Source organism: Rana temporaria, chromosome 5 (genome assembly GCF_905171775.1).
Source record: "Rana temporaria chromosome 5, aRanTem1.1, whole genome shotgun sequence".
NCBI lineage: Eukaryota > Metazoa > Chordata > Amphibia > Anura > Ranidae > Rana > Rana temporaria.
In genome coordinates this window covers 32,547,740-32,570,897 of record NC_053493.1, presented here as the reverse complement: position 1 = coordinate 32,570,897, position 23,158 = coordinate 32,547,740, and the positions used below count along the sequence as shown (strand labels likewise).

The 23,158-nt window shown below is 45.8% G+C and overlaps 1 protein-coding gene across 1 annotated transcript in view; it reads left to right on the top strand.

Annotated features, from left to right (window-relative positions):
- Positions 1–23,158, top strand: part of VPS50 (VPS50 subunit of EARP/GARPII complex) — a 302,084-nt gene that overhangs the window by 243,132 nt on the left and 35,794 nt on the right. Inside the window, exons 18-20 of the mRNA XM_040352336.1 lie at positions 3,944–4,120; positions 9,762–9,880; positions 14,753–14,859. Coding sequence (XP_040208270.1) covers positions 3,944–4,120; positions 9,762–9,880; positions 14,753–14,859 — 403 coding nt within the window. The remainder of the gene's footprint in view (positions 1–3,943; positions 4,121–9,761; positions 9,881–14,752; positions 14,860–23,158) is intronic.

Here is a 23,158-nt window from a genome sequence, read left to right as displayed (position 1 = left end):
AAGCACATAAATTTAAACAATGTCATATCAGATTGATTTCTAGACTCCTAGGGAACCTAAATAGTACCGTTCTGCTTCCATTTAAATGGACTGGAATGATGTCCAAGGGATGGAGGATCAAGAAAATTAGGGCTTTTTTCTAATACCTCCCCTAGCGCCCCAAAAAAAAATAGGTTTCCCATAGACTTCAGTGGTGATTGGTGTAAGTTGGAGGTTCACAGACTTTCTGCTGGGGTCGCCAAACCTGGCTCAAACTGAACGTGGGCAGATTTGGTCATCCCTTATTGACATATAAAGAGTGGGAACGCTTTCCTAGAAGAGGGTTAGACTCTGATCTCTTGTAACACACAGTAGTGTCGTCTGATGTTGGTGGCCAATAGACAAGTCATTAGTAGAGTTTGTGGTTCATAAAAAAAACATTAGTGGCCAGGAACATGAATAATATGATCACGGACTCTGGTCCTCCTCTTCTCATCTATAGTACCATTCTCTCTATCTCACCGCATATTAAAGATTAATACACAAATTGAACTTCTGACACTGTGACGGCTGTGATAATGTCTTTCTACAACATTGTGTCCATGTCTTGCTGATTTAACTATAAAATAAATTAAGAGGAGAGACTGGTGAAAGGATTATCCTTGTCCTGTCCTCCGGAGCGTGCAGCAGGGTTACACACTGATATTATGATGCAGCGTCATAACTAAATTGTTATGATTGCGAATGTAACTTGTAAGTAGAGCAAATCCTTGGGGGAAATACGATTTGCATACAGATTTTGAAAAATCTTAACGTTACTGGTATTCTTTTAACCACTTGCCTACTGTGCACTTCCTGCCCAGACGAGATTTTAGCTTCCGGCACTGCGTCGCTTTAACTGACAATTGCGCGACGTGGCTCCCAAACAAAATTGACGTCTTTTTTTCCCCACAAATAGAGCTTTCTTTTGGTGGTATTTGATTGCCTGTGCGTTTTTTATTTTTTGGGCTATAAACAAAAAAAGAGCGTCAATTTTGAAAAAAAACACAATATTTTTTGCTTTTTGCTATAATAAATATCCCATTTTTTTAAAAAAATATATATATATATTTTTCTCAGTTTAGGCCGATACGTATTATTCTACTTATTTTTGGTAAAAAAAAAAAATCGCAATAACCTGGTTTGCGCAAAAGTTATATTGCCTACAAAATAGGGGACATAATGATTTTTTTTTTATTTATTTTTTTTTACTAGGAATGGCGGCGATCTGCGTTTTTTTTCGGGACTGCGACATTATAGCGGACACATCGGACACTTTTGACACATTTTTGGGACCATTCACATTTATACAGTGAACAGTGCTTTAAATATGCATTGATTACTGTATAAATGTGACTGGCAGGGAAGGGGTTAACCACTAGGGGGCGGGGAAGGGGTTAAATGTGTATCATGGGTGTGTTCTAACTGTAGGGGGAGGGGGGTGACTGGGGGAGGTGACCGATCTGTGTCCCTATGTACAGAGACACAGATCGGTCTCCTCTCTCCCTGACAGGACGTGGAGCTCTGTGTTTACACACAGTGCTCCACATTCCTGCTCAGTTACTGGGCACGCGCACTGTAGAGGCTTTAAATGACAGGACGTCATATGACGTCCTGTCAGAACAATAGAGCATTCCGCCCGCCGTCATTTGACGGCGGGCGGGTGTTAAGTGGTTAAATAAACATTTCATATTGGCGGGAACTTTTTGTAACTTTGCAAGTTTTCACAAACAAATGGACGACCTGTCACAGTTTACTATAACATAAATTTGAGGTGCGCATTCAGAAAAGGAAGGTGCCCGTAAATTACAGATTTACCGGCTCCTTCCTCCGCTCTCCATCCTGACAGGTCCGGGAGAGGGGGGAATGGAGGAGCACGGAAAGTTGTGGGGGGAGGAGGAGAAGCGGCTGTCGGCTGCTTTATTGAAATTTATACAGGGATGATCGGTGCTTGTAACTCCTCCTACCACCGCATTAATCATCCCTGACTGCCCAGGTATCAGGTCAAGCTTTGGAGCATTTGTATAAGTACTCATGCAAAGGCTCGATATCGACTTCTTCTTGAGCCACTCCTTTGTTGCCTTGGCTGTGTGTTTTGGGTCATTGTCATGCTGGAATACCCATCCACGACTCATTTTCAATGCCCTGGCTGAGGGAAGAAGGTTCTCACCCAAGATTTGACGGTTCATGACCATGTCCATTGTCCCTTTGATGTTGTGAAGTTGTCCTGTCCCCTTAGCAGAAAAAAACACCCTAAAAGCATAATGTTTCCACCTCTGTTTGATGGTGGGTATGGTGTTCTTTGGGTCATAGGCAGCATTCCTCCTCCTCCTCCTCCTCCAAACACAGCGAGTCGAGTTGATGGCAAAGATCTAGATTGTGGTCTCCTTCGATCACAACACTTTCATCCAGTTCTCCTCTGAATCATTCAGATGTTCATTAGCAAACTTCAGATGTACCTGTAAATGTGTTTTCTTGAGCAGGGGGACCTGCAGGATTGCAGTCCTTCATGGCGTAGTGTGTTACCAATTGTTTTCTTGGTGACTATGGTGTCGGCTGCCTTGAGATCATTGACAAGATTCTCCCATGTAGTTCTGGGCTGATTCCTCACTGTTCTCATTATTGAAACTCTGCGAGGTGAGATCTTGCATGGAGCCCCAGCCAGAGGGGAGATTTTTTGTGTTTCTTTCATTTTCGAATGATTGCACCAACTGTTGTCACCCTCTCATCAAGCTGCTTGGCGATGGTCTTGTAGTCTATTCCAGCCTTGTGTAGGTCTTCAATCTTGTCCCTAACATCCTTGGACAGCTCTTTGGTCTTGGCCATGGTGGAGAGATTGGAATCTGATTGATTGATGTTGGGGTCATGTGGCCTGGTTTGGTCCAGGAGGATAGGGGTGGGGTGGGGGGGGGGGGGCTCACCCATCTCCCTGTCCTGACCTGCCAGGCTGCGTGCCTCGGATAAGGGTTTGGTATGGATTTTGGGGGGAACGCCATGCCGTTTTTTTTTTTTTGGCGTTCCTTCTCAAGATTCATACCAGACTCAAAGGGCCTGCTATTGTCAGGATCAAAGTCAGATCCCGTTAATTAAAGCGGATGTTCCGCCAAAAAAAAATATTAAAAGCCAGCAGCTACAAATACTGCAGCTGCTGACTTTTAATATTAGGACACTTACCTGTCCTGGAGTCCAGAGGTGTCCGCAGCAGAGGACGAGCGATCGCTCGTCACCCTGCTGCTCCCCCCTCCATCCACACTGAGGGAACCAGGAAGTGAAGCGCTGCGGCTTCACTGCCCGGTTCCCTATGGCGCATGCGCGAGTCGCGCCGCGCCCGCCGATTGGCTCCCGCTGTGTGCTGGGAGCCGAGTGTTCCCAGAACACAACGGGGGGGGACGGGACGGGATGTGACGCAATGCCCTTCTTTTGCCGTGAATGCCGGGCCGGAAGTGGGTGCAAATACCTGTCTTTAGACAGGTATCTGCACCCCCCTCCCCCTGAAAGGTGTCAAATGTGACACCGGAGGGGGGAGGGTTCCGATCAGCGGGACTTCACTTTAGGGTGGAGAACCGCTTTAAAGTTGGATGGGAGTCGTACGACTCTCGTGTCATACCAGAACCCAGGGTCGGAGAGATGTGTTGTAATGCAATATAGGTGAGTATTTAAGTGTTTCTAATTGGGTTCAGACCATAAACACCTTTGTGATTATGCTAATGCTTGCCGATGCGCAGGCACCCCCTCATTGTTCCTCCCCCACAGCCACGATGCTAAGCATCAGATAGCTACAGCTGTGTATGGTGTCCTGGGAGAATAACCCGGTGCAGCCGCCGGCACATCAGATTAAACTACAACCTTAAATATACTTCCCCAATAAACATTTTTAAAGTTTTGTTTTTAATCTCTTGAATTTTCTTTTCATTCCCATCTGTAGGAATTTAAGTGTTTGAACCAGTCTCGTTCCCCGTCGATGTCACCGAGTAAACAAGCGTCTGCGACCGACTCTGCCACAATGTCATTGTTTGATCAGTATATCAGCGAAGGCAATCCTTTTGAGATACAATCTTCTATGAAGGAAGATGAAACGGAGGATGTGCTGACATCCAATGGGGTAAGATATCGTTTATAGGCAAAGATGCTGATAAAACCAGAAGTCAGTTCTATAAACTAAACTATGGCCTAAAGCAGCCTTGGATAAGCTGCTGTCTCTATGAACATGATAAGCAGAGAGAGGTGCCTGTCCTCTATAGTGTGGGTTTTTATGTCCTCCATGTTCAAGGGCGTAGAGCAAAACAAGCAAACTGTTGGGAAAATTAGAGGACAAGTAGTATTATGAAAGTAAGCACACTAAATAAAGTTTTTCCGAATATATTTTATAACATGATTTTTATACATTTTACACTAACCACACATGAAAAGTACATAGGGAACTATATAAAAAGCAGTAAATGTGACGTTCACAGCTGGTAAATCACTGAAGTTTCAGAAGCATGCACCAGGAAGATACACCTGCAGTGAATGTTTGGTGAACATCACATTCACTGCTTTAGAAATATACCACACTGTTTTACAAATTCACAGATCAATTATGCACAGCAGAACAAAAACTTTCTTATTTACAGTATAATGCCGCGTACACACGATCATTTTTCGGCATGAAAAAAACGTTGTTTTTAAAAAATGTCATTTAAAAAATGTTACGCGAGTAAAATGATACACAACATGTTTCACTTCAAAATTGCGCCTGCTCGTGGAATGGTGTCAAAGTTTTACCCTTACAAATCTCCATAGGCGACATTTAAAAAATTCTATACGTTGCATCTTTAGAGTTACAGAGGAGAACTAGGGCAATAATTATTGCTCTCGCTCTAACAATTGCGGTGATACCTCACTTGTGCAGTTTGAACACTGTTTTCATATGCGGGCGCTACTCACATATGCGTTCGCTCGTCGGGACGGGGCGCTTTTAAAAAAAAATATGTGTTTTGTCATTTATTTTACTTGATTTTATTTATTTTTACGTTTTTTTTTTTTTTTTTTTTTTTTTTTAAAGGGTCACTTTCATTCCTATTACAAGGAATGTAAACATCCATTGTAATAGAAAAATCAATGACAGGTCCTCTTAAATATGAGATCTGGAGTCAAATAGACCTCAGATCTCATATTTAGACTAAAATGCAATAGAAAAAAAAAATTGTCATTTGAAAAAAATGACAACAAAAAAATGTGCCTTTAGGACACATGGGCGGAAGTAACGTTTTGACGTCGCTTCCGCCCTGCTATGCTATGGAGACGGGTGGGGACCATCTTGCCCTCACTCGTATCCATGGCAAGCAGCGCTAAGGACCCGATCGCCTCCGACGCTGCGCGGGAGAGCGGCGGGAGGGGGGCCCCCTCTCCCACCACCAATAACGGTGATCTTGCGGCAAATCCGCCGCCGAGACCACCGTTATCGTTTACAGGACCTTCTACGGAAAATATGGATATCTCGGTTGTGGCAGCAGCTGCTGCCGTTACCGAGATATTCATCTTCAAAGTGATGATGTATATGTCCTTAAGTGGTTAATGAAGCATATTGCACCACCCCAGGTCTGCATATGCTGAAGACAAGTGCTGTAAACAAGGAGCACTTTGGAGCACTTGTCTAAGCATATGCAGACCTGGGGTGGTGTAATATGCTCACCAAATCTCACTCCAAATCTCCTTAGACTAGCAGACAGAGGCAACAGTGCCTTACACCCACATTGCACCCACATTGACCATTTGACATTTGTTGATGGTTATTGGTGCCTTAAAATCCCCTCCCATGGTGGTGTTCTTGGCATTGTTGCCAACTGTCAGTATTTTTACTGGCAGTCAGTAAAAAACAGGCACTTTTCTCCTGCCAGTAAATGCCAGTGGCAGGAAAAGGTTGCCAGTAATACCATCCAAGTGCCTGTTAGTGAAAACGCCGGCAGGAGCGGGTCTGGCAGAGGCGGTGCCTGAACATATCCTGTGATGTCATGGTGCAAAGGAGCAGAGTGGCTGGGCCTCGTGTGCGGGGACAGGGGCAAGGCAAGCCGGGAGGTGGACTGTCAGTGCTGTTTGGAGACTGGACTGGAGTGGACTGTCACTGTGACTCAGGAGGGGATGTGTTGTGTCTGTGAGATGTCAATTTCATGTCTGTGAGCAAATTCTAATTATTTGCCCTCCTAAGTCCTGTTCCTGAGCTACTTACTATATCGTAAATAACTACCTTAACCACTTGCAATCCTGGCCATTGTAGAATGACGGCCACAAGGTGGCTCTACAATGCCAGGAGGCCGTCTATTGATGTCCTCGGCTCCTCCCGGCCCCTGGGGGGCGCGCGCCTGCGGTATCACTCATGTCCCGATGCGCGTGCCTAGCGGGCGCGATGCCCGCCAGGTACCCGCGATCGCCAGTTACAGAGCCAGCGACGTGGATCTCTGTGTGTAAATACAGAGATCCACGTCCTGTCAGGGAGAGAAGACCGATGGTGTGTCCCTTGTACATAGGGACAACCATCGGTCACCTCCCCCCACAGTAAGAATCACTCCTAGGGAACACATTAACCCCTTGATGGCCCCCTAGTGTTAACCCTTTCCCTGCCAGTCACATTTATACAGTAATCAGTGCATATTTATAGCACTGTTCGCTGTATAAATGTGAATGGTCCCAAAAAAGTGTCTGATGTGTCCGCTGTAATATTGCAGTCCTGACAAAAATCGCAAAAAAAATAATAATTAAAAAACATTAATAATTCTATCCCCTATTTTATAGGCACTATAACTTTTGCGCAAACCAATCACTGTATGATTTTTTTTTTTTTTACCAAAGATATGTAGAATACATATCGGCCTAAACTGAGAAAAAAATATTTAGAAAAATAAATAAAATTGGGATATTTATTATAGCAAAAACTAAAACTTTTTTTTCAAAATTGTCGCTCTTTTTTTGTTCATAGCACAAAAAATAAAAACCGCAGAGATGATCAAATACCACCAAAAGAAAGCTCAATTTGTGGTAAAAAAAAAAGGACGTCAATTTTGTTTGGGAGCCACGATGCACGATCGCGCAATTGTCATTCAAAGCATGACAGTGCTGAAAGCTGAAATTTCGCCTGGGCAGGAAAGGGGGTATATGTGCCCAGTAAGCAAGTGGTTAAATCACATTCCTAATTGTATATCGTACTTGTTTGTAGCTTGAATACTGAAATTTGCACTTAAAGGAGTTGTAAAGGAAATTTTTTTTCACCTTTAATGCAATCTATGCATTAAGGTGAAAAAACATCTGCTGCTGCTGCTGAAATTTCGCCTGGGCAGGAAAGGGGGTATATGTGCCCAGTAAGCAAGTGGTTAAATCACATTCCTAATTGTATATCGTACTTGTTTGTAGCTTGAATACTGAAATTTGCACTTAAAGGAGTTGTAAAGGAAATTTTTTTTCACCTTTAATGCAATCTATGCATTAAGGTGAAAAAACATCTGCTGCTGCCGAAATGACGGCCACAAGGTGGCTCTACAATGCCAGGAGGCCGTCTATTGATGTCCTCGGCTCCTCCCGGCCCCTGGGGGGCGCGCGCCTGCGGTATCACTCATGTCCCGATGCGCGTGCCTAGCGGGCGCGATGCCCGCCAGGTACCCGCGATCGCCAGTTACAGAGCCAGCGACGTGGATCTCTGTGTGTAAATACAGAGATCCACGTCCTGTCAGGGAGAGAAGACCGATGGTGTGTCCCTTGTACATAGGGACAACCATCGGTCACCTCCCCCCACAGTAAGAATCACTCCTAGGGAACACATTAACCCCTTGATGGCCCCCTAGTGTTAACCCTTTCCCTGCCAGTCACATTTATACAGTAATCAGTGCATATTTATAGCACTGTTCGCTGTATAAATGTGAATGGTCCCAAAAAAGTGTCTGATGTGTCCGCTGTAATATTGCAGTCCTGACAAAAATCGCAAAAAAAATAATAATTAAAAAACATTAATAATTCTATCCCCTATTTTATAGGCACTATAACTTTTGCGCAAACCAATCACTGTATGATTTTTTTTTTTTTTACCAAAGATATGTAGAATACATATCGGCCTAAACTGAGAAAAAAATATTTAGAAAAATAAATAAAATTGGGATATTTATTATAGCAAAAACTAAAACTTTTTTTTCAAAATTGTCGCTCTTTTTTTGTTCATAGCACAAAAAATAAAAACCGCAGAGATGATCAAATACCACCAAAAGAAAGCTCAATTTGTGGTAAAAAAAAAAGGACGTCAATTTTGTTTGGGAGCCACGATGCACGATCGCGCAATTGTCATTCAAAGCATGACAGTGCTGAAAGCTGAAATTTCGCCTGGGCAGGAAAGGGGGTATATGTGCCCAGTAAGCAAGTGGTTAAATCACATTCCTAATTGTATATCGTACTTGTTTGTAGCTTGAATACTGAAATTTGCACTTAAAGGAGTTGTAAAGGAAATTTTTTTTCACCTTTAATGCAATCTATGCATTAAGGTGAAAAAACATCTGCTGCTGCCGAAAACCCCCCCCCCCCCCCCCCCGAGCCCCCGTTATACTTACCTGACCCCTCGAAAGACCCACGCGGTCCCGATATGCTCTTCGCCGCTCAGCCTGGCTGCTGATTGGCTATAGCGGATGGATTGAGAGCAGCGCCAGCCAATGGCAATCAAATCCAGTGATGCGGCGCGCCGAGGGGCAGGGCTGAGTGATACAGCGAGCGGCTATGGCCGCTCGCTGTATCACGGGAGCGCGCCCGCAATTAGTGACCACCATGCAAGCTCTCGCATGACTGTGGTTACTAATTGCGGGGAGGACCAGAGACAGCCGCCGAGGGACCCCAGAAGACAGGGTTCGGGGACACTCTGTGCAAAACGAACTGCACAGTGGAGGGAAGTATAACATGTTTGTTATTTATTTTTTATTTTTTTTCCTTTAGTGACCCTTTAAACCTGTTATTTTGTAACTTTTGGAAATGGCAGTAAAAACTTGGCTGTGCCAGTAAATTTTGTGTGGCAGGTCAGTAAATTTAAATCTGGCAGGTTGGCAACACTGGTTCTTGGTCAGGTGTTTCCATTAGGGTTGTCCCGATACCGATACTAGTATCGGTATCGGGACCGATACTGAGCATTTGCGCGAGTACTTGTACTCGGTATCGCCGAGTACATGAAAAAAAGTATCGGTACTTGTACTCGGTCCTAAAAAAGTGGTATCGGGACAACCCTAGTTTCCATGTATTGCAATGCCTGTGCAGTGCCAAGCAGTGCCAAGTGGGAGGCTGAGTACATGTTTTCTCGCCCTTTTTTGAAATATGGATTTAAAAATTGTAGTAAAGTTTAATTTGTAAGTCACACAATAGGCTTTGAAGTCAGGAATCCTTGTCGCCTCCTTTTGTCCTCTTCAGAAAACATTTGTAAAGTTCTGCACAGCAGAAGGGAACATGGATAAAGCGCGTCCTATCGATTGTTTTACAGTATTCTGTCGTCAATGTTTTATGTATTGTGCATTATATTGGAGATGAAGGTTCTTCCGCTCCTGCTGCAGAGGCTCAGTGTGTGGCAGTCATTATCACAATGGCAGCTTCAATATTTGTACCTGTCTGAATGTAGAGCAAATCTTTTCTTTCTCTCTCTCTGGCATCATTGTAAAAAAGCCGTGTTTTCTGCCAGGATTGAAGTAAGTTGCAAATTCTGTAAAAGTAACAAATGGAGTGTCTTTCTTTGTGTTCTCTTTTCACAGTATGAATCTGATGAGCTGGAAAAAAGTGCTTATCAGGAGTACGACAGCGACAGCGACGTTCCGGAGGAGCTGAAGCGGGATTATGTGGATGAGCAGACCGGGGATGCGCCATCGAAAAGGTGAATATTCATATCTTACCGGCTTTTCTGAGCCGTGCGTTTGGCTTAGTACCTGGCTCAGAGATCCTGGACAACGCTACTTTCCAATGGAGGAATACATTAGTATATTGATTTGCTGATTTAACTGAACCGTCCCTGTTGAGCTAAAATCAATGCGTGTATAAAACACATAATAATGCAGCTCTGTATTTGCTGTAGCGAATGGCAGCTCAACCAGGACGGCACGTGCGCGCCCCCTAACTTGAAGTGCAGCGGGGCCCCTCGGGTGCAGGGAGCCTGCGGTAGGTGGGTCTGCAAGTGGATATCAAGCTGGACCAATGTGGTTCTGGCCGGCTCAGTGGATTGCTTTAAAGGTGTGTTCCAGACAATTTTTATGTTTATTAAAAGTCAGCAGCTACAAAAAGTGTAGCTGCTGGCTTTTAATAAACATACACTTACCTGCTCCAGCGACGCACCGGCCGGGGCTCCGCTCCTCTCCCCCCCTCCCCGGCCGGCGTCTTCATTTCAACTGTGGGCACCCGGCCGTGACAGCTTTCGGCTTCACTGCCGGGCACCAACTGCGCATGCGCGAGCGGCACTGTGCCGTCTGATTGGACAGGAGATCGCCTAGGACCTGTGATGTGTCCTAGGCGATCGCCTACAGGGAGGGGCTGCTGTAGGCGATTAAGCTTAATCGCCTAACCAGCCTCTCGGCGGAAGGAGAAAGTGGGACAGGAAGTCCCACTCCTCCTGAAGCCCCCACTCCCCCCCCAAAAAAATTACATGCCAAATGTGGCATGTAAGGGGATGAGGAGTGGGATAAGCCGAAGTTCCAATTTTGGGTGGAACTCCGCTTTAAGAAAGGCCTGGATTCTTTCCTAAATGTACATAAAATAACCGAGTACTAAGGGCCAAATCCACAAAAGGGATACGACGGCGTAATTGCTGATACGCCGTCGTATCCCTGTTCCTAACTATGGAACTGATCCACAGAATCAGTTTTCCATAGATAGGCAGAAGATCCGGCATGTGTAAGGGACTTACACTGCCGGATCTTAGGATGCAGTACCGCATCCGCCGCTGGGGGCATTTCGTGTCGAAATGCCGCCTCGGGTATGCAAATTGGCACTTACGGAGATCCACGAAGCTTTTCAGCTTCGTTTTTTCTCCGTAAGTTTTAGTTTGCATACGCAAATTAGGGCTGCTTTTACAAGGTGTAAAGTTAGTACACCATGTAAAAGCAGACCTTTCTGTCCAGCGATGCAATTTTCCGCCGTATCTTTTTTTTTTCCCGACGCAACTTTATTGACCCGTCGCAATCCACAAAGCTCGTCGTAACGTAATTTCGCGCTATGCACGTCGGGAAAATGACGTCACAAGCATGCGCAGTACGGGTGGCGCGGGAGCGCGCCTAATTTAAATGGGAATCGCCCCCATGACAATAGGAACGCCTTGCGCCGGCGGAATTTAAGTTACACAGCCCAAAATTTCGAGGTAAGTGCTTTGTGGATCGGGCACTTAGGTAGAAATTTTAAGGCAGTGTAACTTAAATGGAATAAAATAAGTTACGCCGGATCTTTGTGGATTTGGCCCTAAGATTTTTATGTAAAGTTGATCCAGGGTAATTCCGATTGCCTCTCGGGGGATCAGGAAGGAATTTTTTCCCCTGCTGTAGCAAATTGGATCATGCTCCGCTGGAGTTTTTTGCCTTCCTCTGGATCAACTGTGGGTATGGAGTTGGGTATATGGGATTGTATTGTGTTTTTTATTTTATTTGTTAATTTTTTTGTGGTTGAACTGGATGGACTTGTGTCTTTTTTCAACCTGACTAACTATGTAACTATGTAATGTAACTACAAAATAAAGTCAGCTTGGTATCCACTTGCAGACCACCTAGAGCAGACTTGCTGTATTCAAGTCTCCCTGCTGCACTTCCAGGTAGGGGGCGCACGCGTGCTGTCCTGGTTTTGCTGCCATTCACTACAACACAAGCCATTCTGCGGGTCCCGGTGTTTGAAAAAATTCCTGGACTTATGAAAAATCTCAACTGTGTCACTTCTGGTGCGGACAGCTGTTCGTGGGCTTTACCGCGCATTTGCGACTTCACCCCTGCTTTATCACGCAGACAAAATTTTCGGGTACAGAAAAATTATAGACCCGAGCGGGTGGGAAGAGCGACGATTTGTTTGAAGTGGATGTAAACCCGATTTTTTTTTTTGTTTTTTTTTATGTCACAATGTAGTGAATAAGATTTCCTATCATCTGTGCCCAGTCTTGCCACACAGAGTTAATCCAGCTCTGAGCAATCCTCTTTTATTGTTCAGTGAAATAAAACAGACTTACAGAGAAAAACCTTAGTCCGTTCTGCCCCCTGACTGTGAGTGACAGGTTATTTACATATCTCATGCACTAGCTTCAGACAGGCATTATTTTTTATTCCCCCCCCTACTCCTTTTCTGAAGTCATGTGGTTACTTTTCTGGATTTTGACTGGATGTTAGTGCTCATAGCAGAATTTTGTGTAAGGAATACTTAGGAAAAAATGCATGTTGACAAGGGGAGTGTAGAGGAGGGCGGGGAGTTTACTGACATCACGACTCCACCCACAGAGCTCCAGACAACAGATCCACCCACAGAATCTGAAGTTTTTCAGTTCTTATAACAGACAGAGGGGAGACATGTGACAGGTGAGGATACATGCAGGAGGCATCTATATCCTTATAGATCAGCACTATGGCAGTAGTTTAGAAAGGATGAGAGTGGGTTTACATCCACTTTAAGCTCGTCATCGGCAGTACCGCATCCAGCCCCGCCCCCACCCCTAACATGCCCCTAGGCTGTTCTTTCTACTAACCAGCGCTGAAGGAACGTGGGGGGGGGGGGGATTGAGCGGTGCTTGGAGAGGGAGGCGGGCCGCACACAGTGCTAATAAAGAAATGATCAGTCTATACTTTTTATGGTAGGTTTATTTTAACAGTGAGAGACAAAATAACAAAAATATCCAGAAAAATGCATTCCAAAAAAGTTAGCTGGGATCATAGTCATCAAGAAAACAATTGGTAACACACTACGCCGTGAAGGACTGAAATCCTGCAGCACCCATAAGGTCCCTCTGCTCAAGAAAGCACATGTACAGGACCGTCTGAAGTTTGATAATGAACATCTGAATGATTCAGAGGAAACTGGATGAAAGTGTTATGGTCAGATTAAACCAAAATCAACTCAACTCGCAGTGTTTGGAGGAGGAGGAGGAATGCCGCCTATGACCCCAAGAACACCACCCCCACCATCAAACATGGAGGTGGAAACATTATGCTTTGGGGGTGTTTTTCTGCTAAAGGGGACAGGACAACTTCACCACATCAAAGGGACTATGAACATGTCCCGTCAAATCTTGGGTGAGAACCTTCTTCCCTCAGCCAGGGCATTTAAAATGGGTCGTGGATGGGTATTCCAGCATGACAATGACCCAAAACACACAGCCAAGGCAACAAAGGAGTGACTCAAGAAGAACATAAACCACTTAAAGCGGCGGTTCACCCATGGAGAACACATTTTCCCCTTAGATTCCTGCTCGTTTTGTCTAGGGGAATCGGCTATTTGTTTTAAAATATGATCCGTACTTACCCGTTTACGAGATGCATCTTCTCCGCCGCTTCCGGGTATGGGCTGCGGGACTGGGCGTTCCTTCTTGATTGACAGTCTTCCGAGAGGCTTCCGGCGGTCGCATCTATCATCGTGTCACGATTTTCCGAAAGAAGCCGAACGTCGGTGCGCAGGCGCAGTATAGAGCCGCACCGACGTTCGGCTTCTTTCGGCTACTAGTGACGCGATGGATGCGACCGTCGGAAGCCTCTCGGAAGACTGTCAATCAAGAAGGAACGCCCGCTCCCGAAGACCCATACCCGGAAGCGGCGGAGAAGATGCATCTCGAAAACGGGTAAGTACTGATCATATTTTAAAACAAATTGCCGATTCCCCTAGACAAAACGAGCATCCATCTATGGGGAAAACAGGGGAAAAAACACAAATGGGTGAACTCCCGCTTTAAGGACCGCCACACAGCAATATACATTGACAGAATGGCACGTGGCTCGTGAGTGTGCCGCCGCCGGGGCGCTCGGGACCCAGGCCGAAGCTCCATGACCGTGCTTGCGGACCCGATCACCGCCGGTGTCCCGCGATCGGTCACGGGAGCTGAAGAACGAGGAGAGGTATGTGTAAACATACCTTCCCCGTTCTTCTCTGTGGCTTGTCACTGATCGTCTGTTCCCTGTCATAGGGAACGACGATCAGTGACATCACACGTCCAGCCCCGCCCCCCCTACAGTAAGAAACACAATAGGACACACTTAACCCCTTTAGCGCCCCCTAGTGGTTAACCCAATCATTGCCATTCTATTTTCACAGTAATCAGTGCATTTTTTTAGCACTTTCCACTGTGAAAATGCCAATGGTCCCAAAAATGTGTCTGATGATTTCTTTGTCAGCGGGCAAACGTACAAACTCAGCAGGGGATCAAATACTTTTTTCCCTCATTATAGCTACAAGATGCAAAACGCTCAATTGTGAACTGTGTAACATCCCTTGAATTATTTCTCTTTGCTGCATATACAACACTATGCATTCCACAAAGTCCAGTGTTCCCATCGCCCCCACATTGCTATATCCGTGTCACTCACTCCATATTGGACTGCCTGGTGATGCCATCTTTGGAGTGATCAAGTGACAATCAGATCTTCTGTCCGCCACCTCCGTTCTATGAATAATTTTACACAAGTAGGGGATAATTTGCTTTTGGATCTTTTTTTATTTCAATATCCGAAAATCCAAGAGATCATCACTCCATACTAATTCTGATCTTTTACTTTTTTCTCTTTGCGTCTTAATGAAGTGTTTCGAGAGAGACCCTGCGCAGCAGGAAGCGATCTGATTACAGCCTGAACAAGATGAATGCGCCCATCCTTACCAACACAACGCTCAATGTAATAAGGCTTGTTGGTAAGTAGAAGCCTGTTGCCGATTAATTACCTTGTACAAGCTTCCCTTTTAATTTATGCCACCCGTCTCCGAGACGTCTGCACAGAGAAATGGCAAGCAGGTAATGTAAACACGCTCTGTCTCTTTCATAATTAAATTCTGAAATTGGAATTACTGTCTTACTTTGTTACAGTTATTAGAACAAGCAGAGCAGTCATTGGGGGAGGGCTGCAGCTGTCTTTTATAGGAAAGCGCATTGCCCGTGCAATTAATCATTTCATTTATTTGTTTTATTAACCGATTGGGATCCGCGCTATAGTCAAATGACGGCTACAGCGCGGATCCGAAAGTCCAAGTGGATGTCAATTGACGTCCGCCCCTTTGGGCGTTCCCCGCGCGCTCTTGCGGGGAAACTCTGTGTTGGCCGTGTCCCTTAAACACAGCCAATTACAGATCGCCGCGAACGGCCAATCAGAGTGGCCGTTTGCGATGCGATCTGTGCGGCCAATGAGAGATGATCTCATATGTAAACATATGAGATCATCTCTCATTGCCGTTTTACACAGAGGCAGCGGTGCTATCTCTGGAGAGGAGACCGATCTGTGTCCCTTGTACATAGGGACATAGATCAGTCACCTCCCCCAGTCAGTCCCCTTCCCCCACAGTTAGAACACAATGCAGGGATACATTTAACCCCTTCCTCACCCCCTAGTGTTAACCTTCAATGCCAGTCACATTTATACTGTAATTAGTGCATTTTTATAGCACTGATCGCAGTATAAATGTGAATGGCGCCAAAAATGTGTCAAAAGTGTCCGATGTGTCCGCCATAACGTCGCACTCCCAATAAAAATCGCAGATCGCCGCCATTTCTAGTAAAAAAAATAAATAATAAAAAATAATAATTCTGTCCCCTATTTTGTAGGCGCTATAACTTTTGCGCAAACCAGTTGCTTATTGCGATTTTTTTTTTTTTTTTTACCAAAAATATGTGGAAGAATACGCATCGGCCTAAACTGAGAAAAATTTTTTTTTTTTTTTTTTTTTTTTTTTTTTTTTTTTATTAGGACATTTATTATAGCAACAAGTAAAAAATATTGTATTTTTTTCAAAATTGTCACTCTTTTTTGTTTATAGCGCAAAAAATAAAAACTGCACAGGCGATCAAATACCACCAAAAGAAAGCTCTATTTGTGGGGAAAAAAGAACGTCAATTTTGTTTGGGAGCCACGTCGCACAACCGCGCAATTGTTGGTTAAAGCGACGCAGTGCCGAAAGCTGAAATTTCACCTGGGCAGGAGGGGGGTATATGTGCCCAGTAAGCAAGTGGTTAAAGAGGAATTTCACCAAGTATCCGCCATGGAAGCTGAACTCTATGCATGAAAAACTTTCATTTAAATATTGAAAAAATATATAATCAGTGCAATAATCCATATAATAATGTGAAATCGATATATAATGTAATTAGCCTACTTATAGGTTTAACGTGGCTGTAAACCCTCAGGGAGAACTTACACCTACAGGTAAGCCTAGATTAAGATTTGCCTGTAGGTGCTTGCAATATCTCAGAGACTTATGCCGCGTACACACGATCGTCTTTCTGTATTAAAAAAAACGACGTTTTTAAAAACGTCATTTAAAACCTTTGTGTGTGGGCTTCACATCGTTTTTCGGCTTCTGAAAAACGACCCAAAAAAAAATCGAACATGCTGCATTTTTTAACGTAGTTTTTTAAAATGTCGTTTTTCGGGTTGTAAAAAATGATCGTGTGTGGGCTAAAACAACGTTTTAAACCCGCGCATGCCCAGAAGCGAGTTATGAGACGGGAGCGCTCGTTCTGGTAAAACTACCGTTCATAATGAAGTAAGCACATTCATCACGCTGTAACAGACAGAAAAGCGCAAATCGTCTTTTACTAACAAGGAATCAGCTAAAAGCAGCCCAAAGGCGAATAGAACTTCCCCTTTAGAGTGCCGTCGTACGTGTTGTACGTCACCGCGCTTTGTTCATCATTTTTCAAAAACGATGGTGTGTGGGCAACGTCGTTTTTAATGATGAAGTTGGAAAAACTTTGTTTTTTGGACATGCTGAAAAACGTCGTTTTTTTTCATGCCGAAAAACGATCGAGATATTTGCAATTTCCCAGAGCAACGCCTTCAACTTGAAAGTGCACGCTGTGCCGGTTCAAGTCGGGGTCATGCCGTTAAAGGCGGCTCCCGTGCGTATGTGCAGGAGTGACGTTACGCGACTGCGGTCAGTCACAGAGCCGGAGTTCGTGGCCCCCGGAAGAAGAGGGGTGAAGAATGGATGCTCGCTGCCATTGGAGGAATAAAAAGTCCAAATATAACAATATTCCACCGTTTGTGCAACTTTCAGTGACAGTACATACATTTCCAGTGACTTCAATGCCCATCACCTCTAGCTGGAATACCTTCTCACCTCCCAAAGTTGACCCCGCTACAGAGTCGCACACGCCTGTGATTATATCTCTCAGGATGCCTTTGGAAAACAACTCCTTTTGTTGTTCCTGGACAAGACAGACCTACTCCCGGGTTCTCACTATGTAGACCTTATGTAGAGTCACACACGCTTAGGGTAATATCTCTCAGGATTTTTCGGGAACAAGAATCCTCATCACAGTGCCCCTAGACAGCTCACACCTCCTCCCTGGATCTCATTCAGTCATGTGTGGCCATATAAAACAAAGGAAGACCATAGTGCTCTCTGCTAATAACGTTTATTAAAACTGTAAATTAGGGATAAAATACTCATACAGATGTGAAAAACATGCATATCATCAATCATGATGTGAACGGAGAAAGCGCCCTGAATGGCGACACCTTGCATCTGTACGCATTACGCTCTCTGATGAGCTTCTTCTCTGACTAGCTTCTTCATCCTGCTGAAGCAGCTCATCAGAAAGCGTAACGCGTACAGGTGTGAGGTGTCGCTTTTCAGGACGCTTTCTCCGTTCACATCATTATTGATCATGTGCATGTTTTTCACATTTGTATGTGAGTATTTTATCCCCAAGTTACAGTTTTAATAAATGTTATTAGCGGAGAGCACTATGGTTTGCCTTTGTTTTATATGGGCACACATGACTGAATGAGAGTGCAGGAGATGGAGGAGCTTGCAGGTGGGCACAGCATTTCTGATCTGAGAGTACAATGGGGGAGGGGTGGGGGGCACAACTCTGATGTAAGGGGCAATGTGATGGGGGAACCGGATGTATTGGGACACTGTGATGAGGACACCTGATGTAAGGGGACACAGTTATGGGGGAACCTGATGTATGGGATACTGTGACGAGGACACCTGATGTATGGGGGCACTGTGATGGGGACACCTGATGTATGGGGGCACTGTGATGGGGACACCTGATGTATGGGGGCACTGTGATGGGGACACCTGATGTATGGGGGCACTGTGATGGGGACACCTGATGTATGGGAGCATTGTGATGGGGACACCTGATGTATGGGAGCACTGTGATGGGGACACCTGATGTATGGGGGCACTGTGATGGGGACACCTGATGTATGGGGGCACTGTGATGGGGACACCTGATGTATGGGGGCACTTTGATGGGGACACCTGATGTATGGGGGCACATTGATGGGGGAACCTGATGAAAGGGGGCACTGTGATGGGGACCGCTGATGTATGGGGGCACTTTGATGGGGACACCTGATGTATGGGGGCACTATGATGGGGACACCTGATGTATGGGGGCACTGTGATGGGGACCGCTGATGTACGGGGGCACTGTGATGGGGACAGCTGATGTATGGGAGCACTGTGATGGGGACAGCTGATGTATGGGGGCACTGTGATGGGGACAGCTGATGTATGGGGGCACTGTGATGGGGACACCTGATGTATGGGGGCACTGTGATGGGGACACCTGATGTATGGGGGCACTGTGATCCGGACAGCTGATGTATGGGGGCACTGTGATGGGGACCGCTGATGTATGGGGGCACTGTGATGGGGACAGCTGATGTATGGGGGCACTGTGATGGGGACAGCTGATGTATGGGGGCACTGTGATGGGGACAGCTGATGTATGGGGGCACTGTGATGGGGACAGCTGATGTATGGGGGCACTGTGATGGGGACACCTGATGTATGGGAGCACTGTGATAGGGACACCTGATGTATGGGGGCACTGTGATCCGGACAGCTGATGTATGGGGACACTGTGATGGGGACACCTGATGTATGGGAGCACTGTGATGGGGACACCTGATGTATGGGAGCACTGTGATGGGGACCGCTGATGTATGGGGGCACTTTGATGGGGACACCTGATGTATGGGGGCACTATGATGGGGACACCTGATGTATGGGGGCACTGTGATGGGGACCGCTGATGTACGGGGGCACTGTGATGGGGACAGCTGATGTATGGGAGCACTGTGATGGGGACAGCTGATGTATGGGGGCACTGTGATGGGGACATCTGATGTATGGGGGCACTGTGATGGGGACACCTGATGTATGGGGGCACTGTGATGGGGACACCTGATGTATGGGGGCACTGTGATCCGGACAGCTGATGTATGGGGGCACTGTGATGGGGACCGCTGATGTATGGGGGCACTGTGATGGGGACAGCTGATGTATGGGGGCACTGTGATGGGGACAGCTGATGTATGGGGGCACTGTGATGGGGACAGTTGATGTATGGGGGCACTGTGATGGGGACAGCTGATGTATGGGGGCACTGTGATGGGGACACCTGATGTATGGGAGCACTGTGATGGGGACACCTGATGTATGGGGGCACTGTGATCCGGACAGCTGATGTATGGGGACACTGTGATGGGGACACCTGATGTATGGGAGCACTGTGATGGGGACACCTGATGTATGGGAGCACTGTGATGGGGACACCTGATGTATGGGGGCACTGTGATGGGGACACCTGATGTATGGGGGCACTGTGATGGGGACACCTGATGTATGGGGGCACTGTGATGGGGACACCTGATGTATGGGAGCACTGTGATGGGGACAGCTGATGTATGGGAGCACTGTGATGGGGACACATTGATGGGGGAACCTGATGAAAGGGGGCACTGTTATGGACACAACTGATGTAAGATGGCACTTTGATGGGGGAACCTGATGCAGGCTGGTCGGGGCCACAATGCATTACTTTTTCCAGGAGCTTGTGATGCTATTAAGATAGCACTGCTTTTGGCCATACATGGAGTGTATATATTTGCGTGTTTGGATGTTGCACTATCATTGCACTCAGTCATGTTTTTTTTTGTCTTCTTTATTTGTGAGAAATTGCTGTCTGAATTGCCTTATTATCTTCCATTATTTCTAACTGATACATCTGATATTTATAATGCCTTTCTATTCAGTACTTGTATTCTAAGTAATCAGCCTTAAAGATTATAATTCTGCTCTGGTACAACATGTCCAATGTGGTTAAGAAAGCAAAAAATCGAAATCTATTATGACTGGTGTAATGGCCCCAGAGAACGACTTCGGTGGTCTGTCTATGTTTGTGTCTCTGTTTGCAGAGTTTTTTTATTTATTTTTTATTTAATATTTTATTTCTTCCCTCTTCTAAGATTTTTAACTCTCCTAAATCTCTCTCGTCAGACTTTAACCACTTCCATACCGGGCACTTATACACCTTCCCGCCCAGACCAATTTTTAGCTTTCAGCGCTGTTGCACTTTGAATGACAATTGCGCGGTCATGCTACACTGTACCCAAACTACATTTTTATCATTTTTTTCACACAAATAGAGCTTTCTTTTGGTGGTATTTGATCACCTCTGGGATTTTCTGCAAATTTTCTGAAAATTTAGAAAAAATAAGTATTTTTTTTTTGTTTCAGTTATAAAATATTGTATATAAATACGTTTTCTCCTTCACGGATGGGCACTGATAAGGCGGCACTGATGGGACCTGATGAGGTGGCACTGATGTGGTGGCATTGATGGGCACTAATATGCGGCACTGATAGGCGTGGCACGGATGGGCACGGATAGGCGGCATGGATGGGCGCGGATAGGCAGCATGGATGGGCACTGGGCACTAACGTACTAATGTATGTATTGTACTAATGGATGCCAATCAGTGCCAAACAATAATGCCTGCCAATCAGTGATGCCCATTGTGGGCACTGATTGGCATCCATTGTGGGCACTGATTGGCATCCATTATTTGTGATTGTCATCCCTGGTGGGCATCCCTGGTGGTCCAGTGTCTGCATCCTCGGGGGGCTGTGCTGATAATCGATCAGCACAAACCCCCCCTGTCAGAGGAGCAGCCGATCATCTCTCCTCTACTTGCGTCTGACAGACGCGAGTGAGGAAAAGCCGATTACCGGCTTTTCCTGTTTACATCGTGATCAGCTGTAATTGGACACGGCTGATCACGTGGTAAAGAGTCTCCGTCAGAGACTCTGTACCTAGATCGGTGTTGCGGGGACTGACACCCTGTAACAATGATTGCCGCGATGCGCGCCCCCGGCTCAATATCCTCAGGATGGCATATGACGTCCACTCGGGATATTGAAACCACTTTGCCGACGTCTTTTTGCATAAGGTGGGCGGAAAGTGGTTAAGAGTAACTTCACTTTTATGAAAAAAATAATATAGCTTATACAAGTGCTATGCAAGCCATATTGTAATTTAAAGGGGTTTTTAAGGCGGTGCACACACAGCCACTGCCAGCCCCTCTGCTAGGATTACATGATGTATATATTATATGCCATTTTCTAAAATTGTTCTTATAAATACAGTTTTTCTTATCCCCGATCAGCGGACATGTGACCGCCCGGTGCTGCCTTTCTCCACTGTATGTATTACAGAGGAAGGGGCTGTGCTCCCCCTCTGATGTCTGCCAGGTGGTCACGTGACCTTCCTCTGTAATACAAACATCGGAGTAAGACTGCGTCGGGAAGTCATGTGACCACCCGGCAGATCTCCAAGAGAGAGCTCAGCCCCTCCCTCTGTAATAAATACAGCGGGAAAAAAGACTGCGCTGGGTAGTAACATGACCGCTGATCAGGGATAAGAAAAATTATATTTGGAAGAAGAATTTTGGAAAATGGCATATAGTATATACCGTATATCATGTAATCCTAGCAGAGGGGCTAGCAGCGATTGAGAGCAGTAATGTGCGAGCTGCTCGGAACAGTGATAGGAGGGGTGGCTCTCACACAGAGCCGACAGGCAGAGAAGGGAGGGGGAGGAGGACTCAGGAGCAGAGAGGAGAGCTACAGATGGCAGGTTGCGGATGACGGAGGCACATAAACTGACCACGGTGTCAGGGCTCAGCAGTCATGATGCACCGTGGTCAGTTTACATAGGGGAGGGCAGAAACTGCCCAGATCAACCAGGTGTTACAAGGGGCCAAATCACACAGCACAAGTACTGTGCTATATAACATGTTTAAAGAGACGGGATCAATATATTTTTTGGGGGTTAACAAACGCTTTAATGTTATAAAAAATTAGCTTTCTTATTTTCAATCTGCAGAGTTGTAATTTTCTGTAAAATGCAATCTGACAACCTGGAGGCGATCTGTGTACAGAACGCCTCCTACCCCCCCCCCCCCCCCCCCCAAATGCTGTTTATACTTTACGAGGGCTAAAGTGATATTAAATGCTTGTTTGTTTAAAAAAAAAATAACCCATTATACTTCTCTGGTCTGAGCTGTGGTTTTACACAGAGCAGCCTCAAGCCTCTTCTTCTCGACTCCCCCCGCTGACACTTCTAGCCCTTTGCTGAGTGCCCACAGAGCAAGCTGCGTGCTCGCTGCCAAGCCACCTCTATGTGTCTATGGGACACAGGGTATAGCTCAATCCCGCCCCCACTCCCTCCTCACTGGCTGTGATTGACAGCAGCAGGAGCCAATGGCTCCTGCTTCTGATTTTCAGCCAATAAGGAGGGAGAGACCCAGGAGAGCTGAGGCTCTATTGCATATCGCTGGACCGAGATTGGGCTCAGGTAAGTTTTAAAGGGTGCTGCGGGTGAATTTTATTTTCATACATAAATGCATGAAGGTGAAAACCCTTCAGCCTTTAGAACCCTTTTATCCTCTTAGGGCCGGTTCACACTGGTGCGATGTCAGAGATCGGATGTGATTCGCACCGCACTGCAGTGAAAATCGCATGCGATCTCTGTGCGATGCAATTTCAGCCATAAAGATGGCTGATTTTGCATGAAACTCGCACAGGACGCTTTTTTTTGTCCGCAGCAGAATCGGATCGCATGGGTGTTCACACTCATGTGATCCGATTCCTGTCCGAGTTTGCAGATCTCACTGCGATATGTGAACTGATTTGG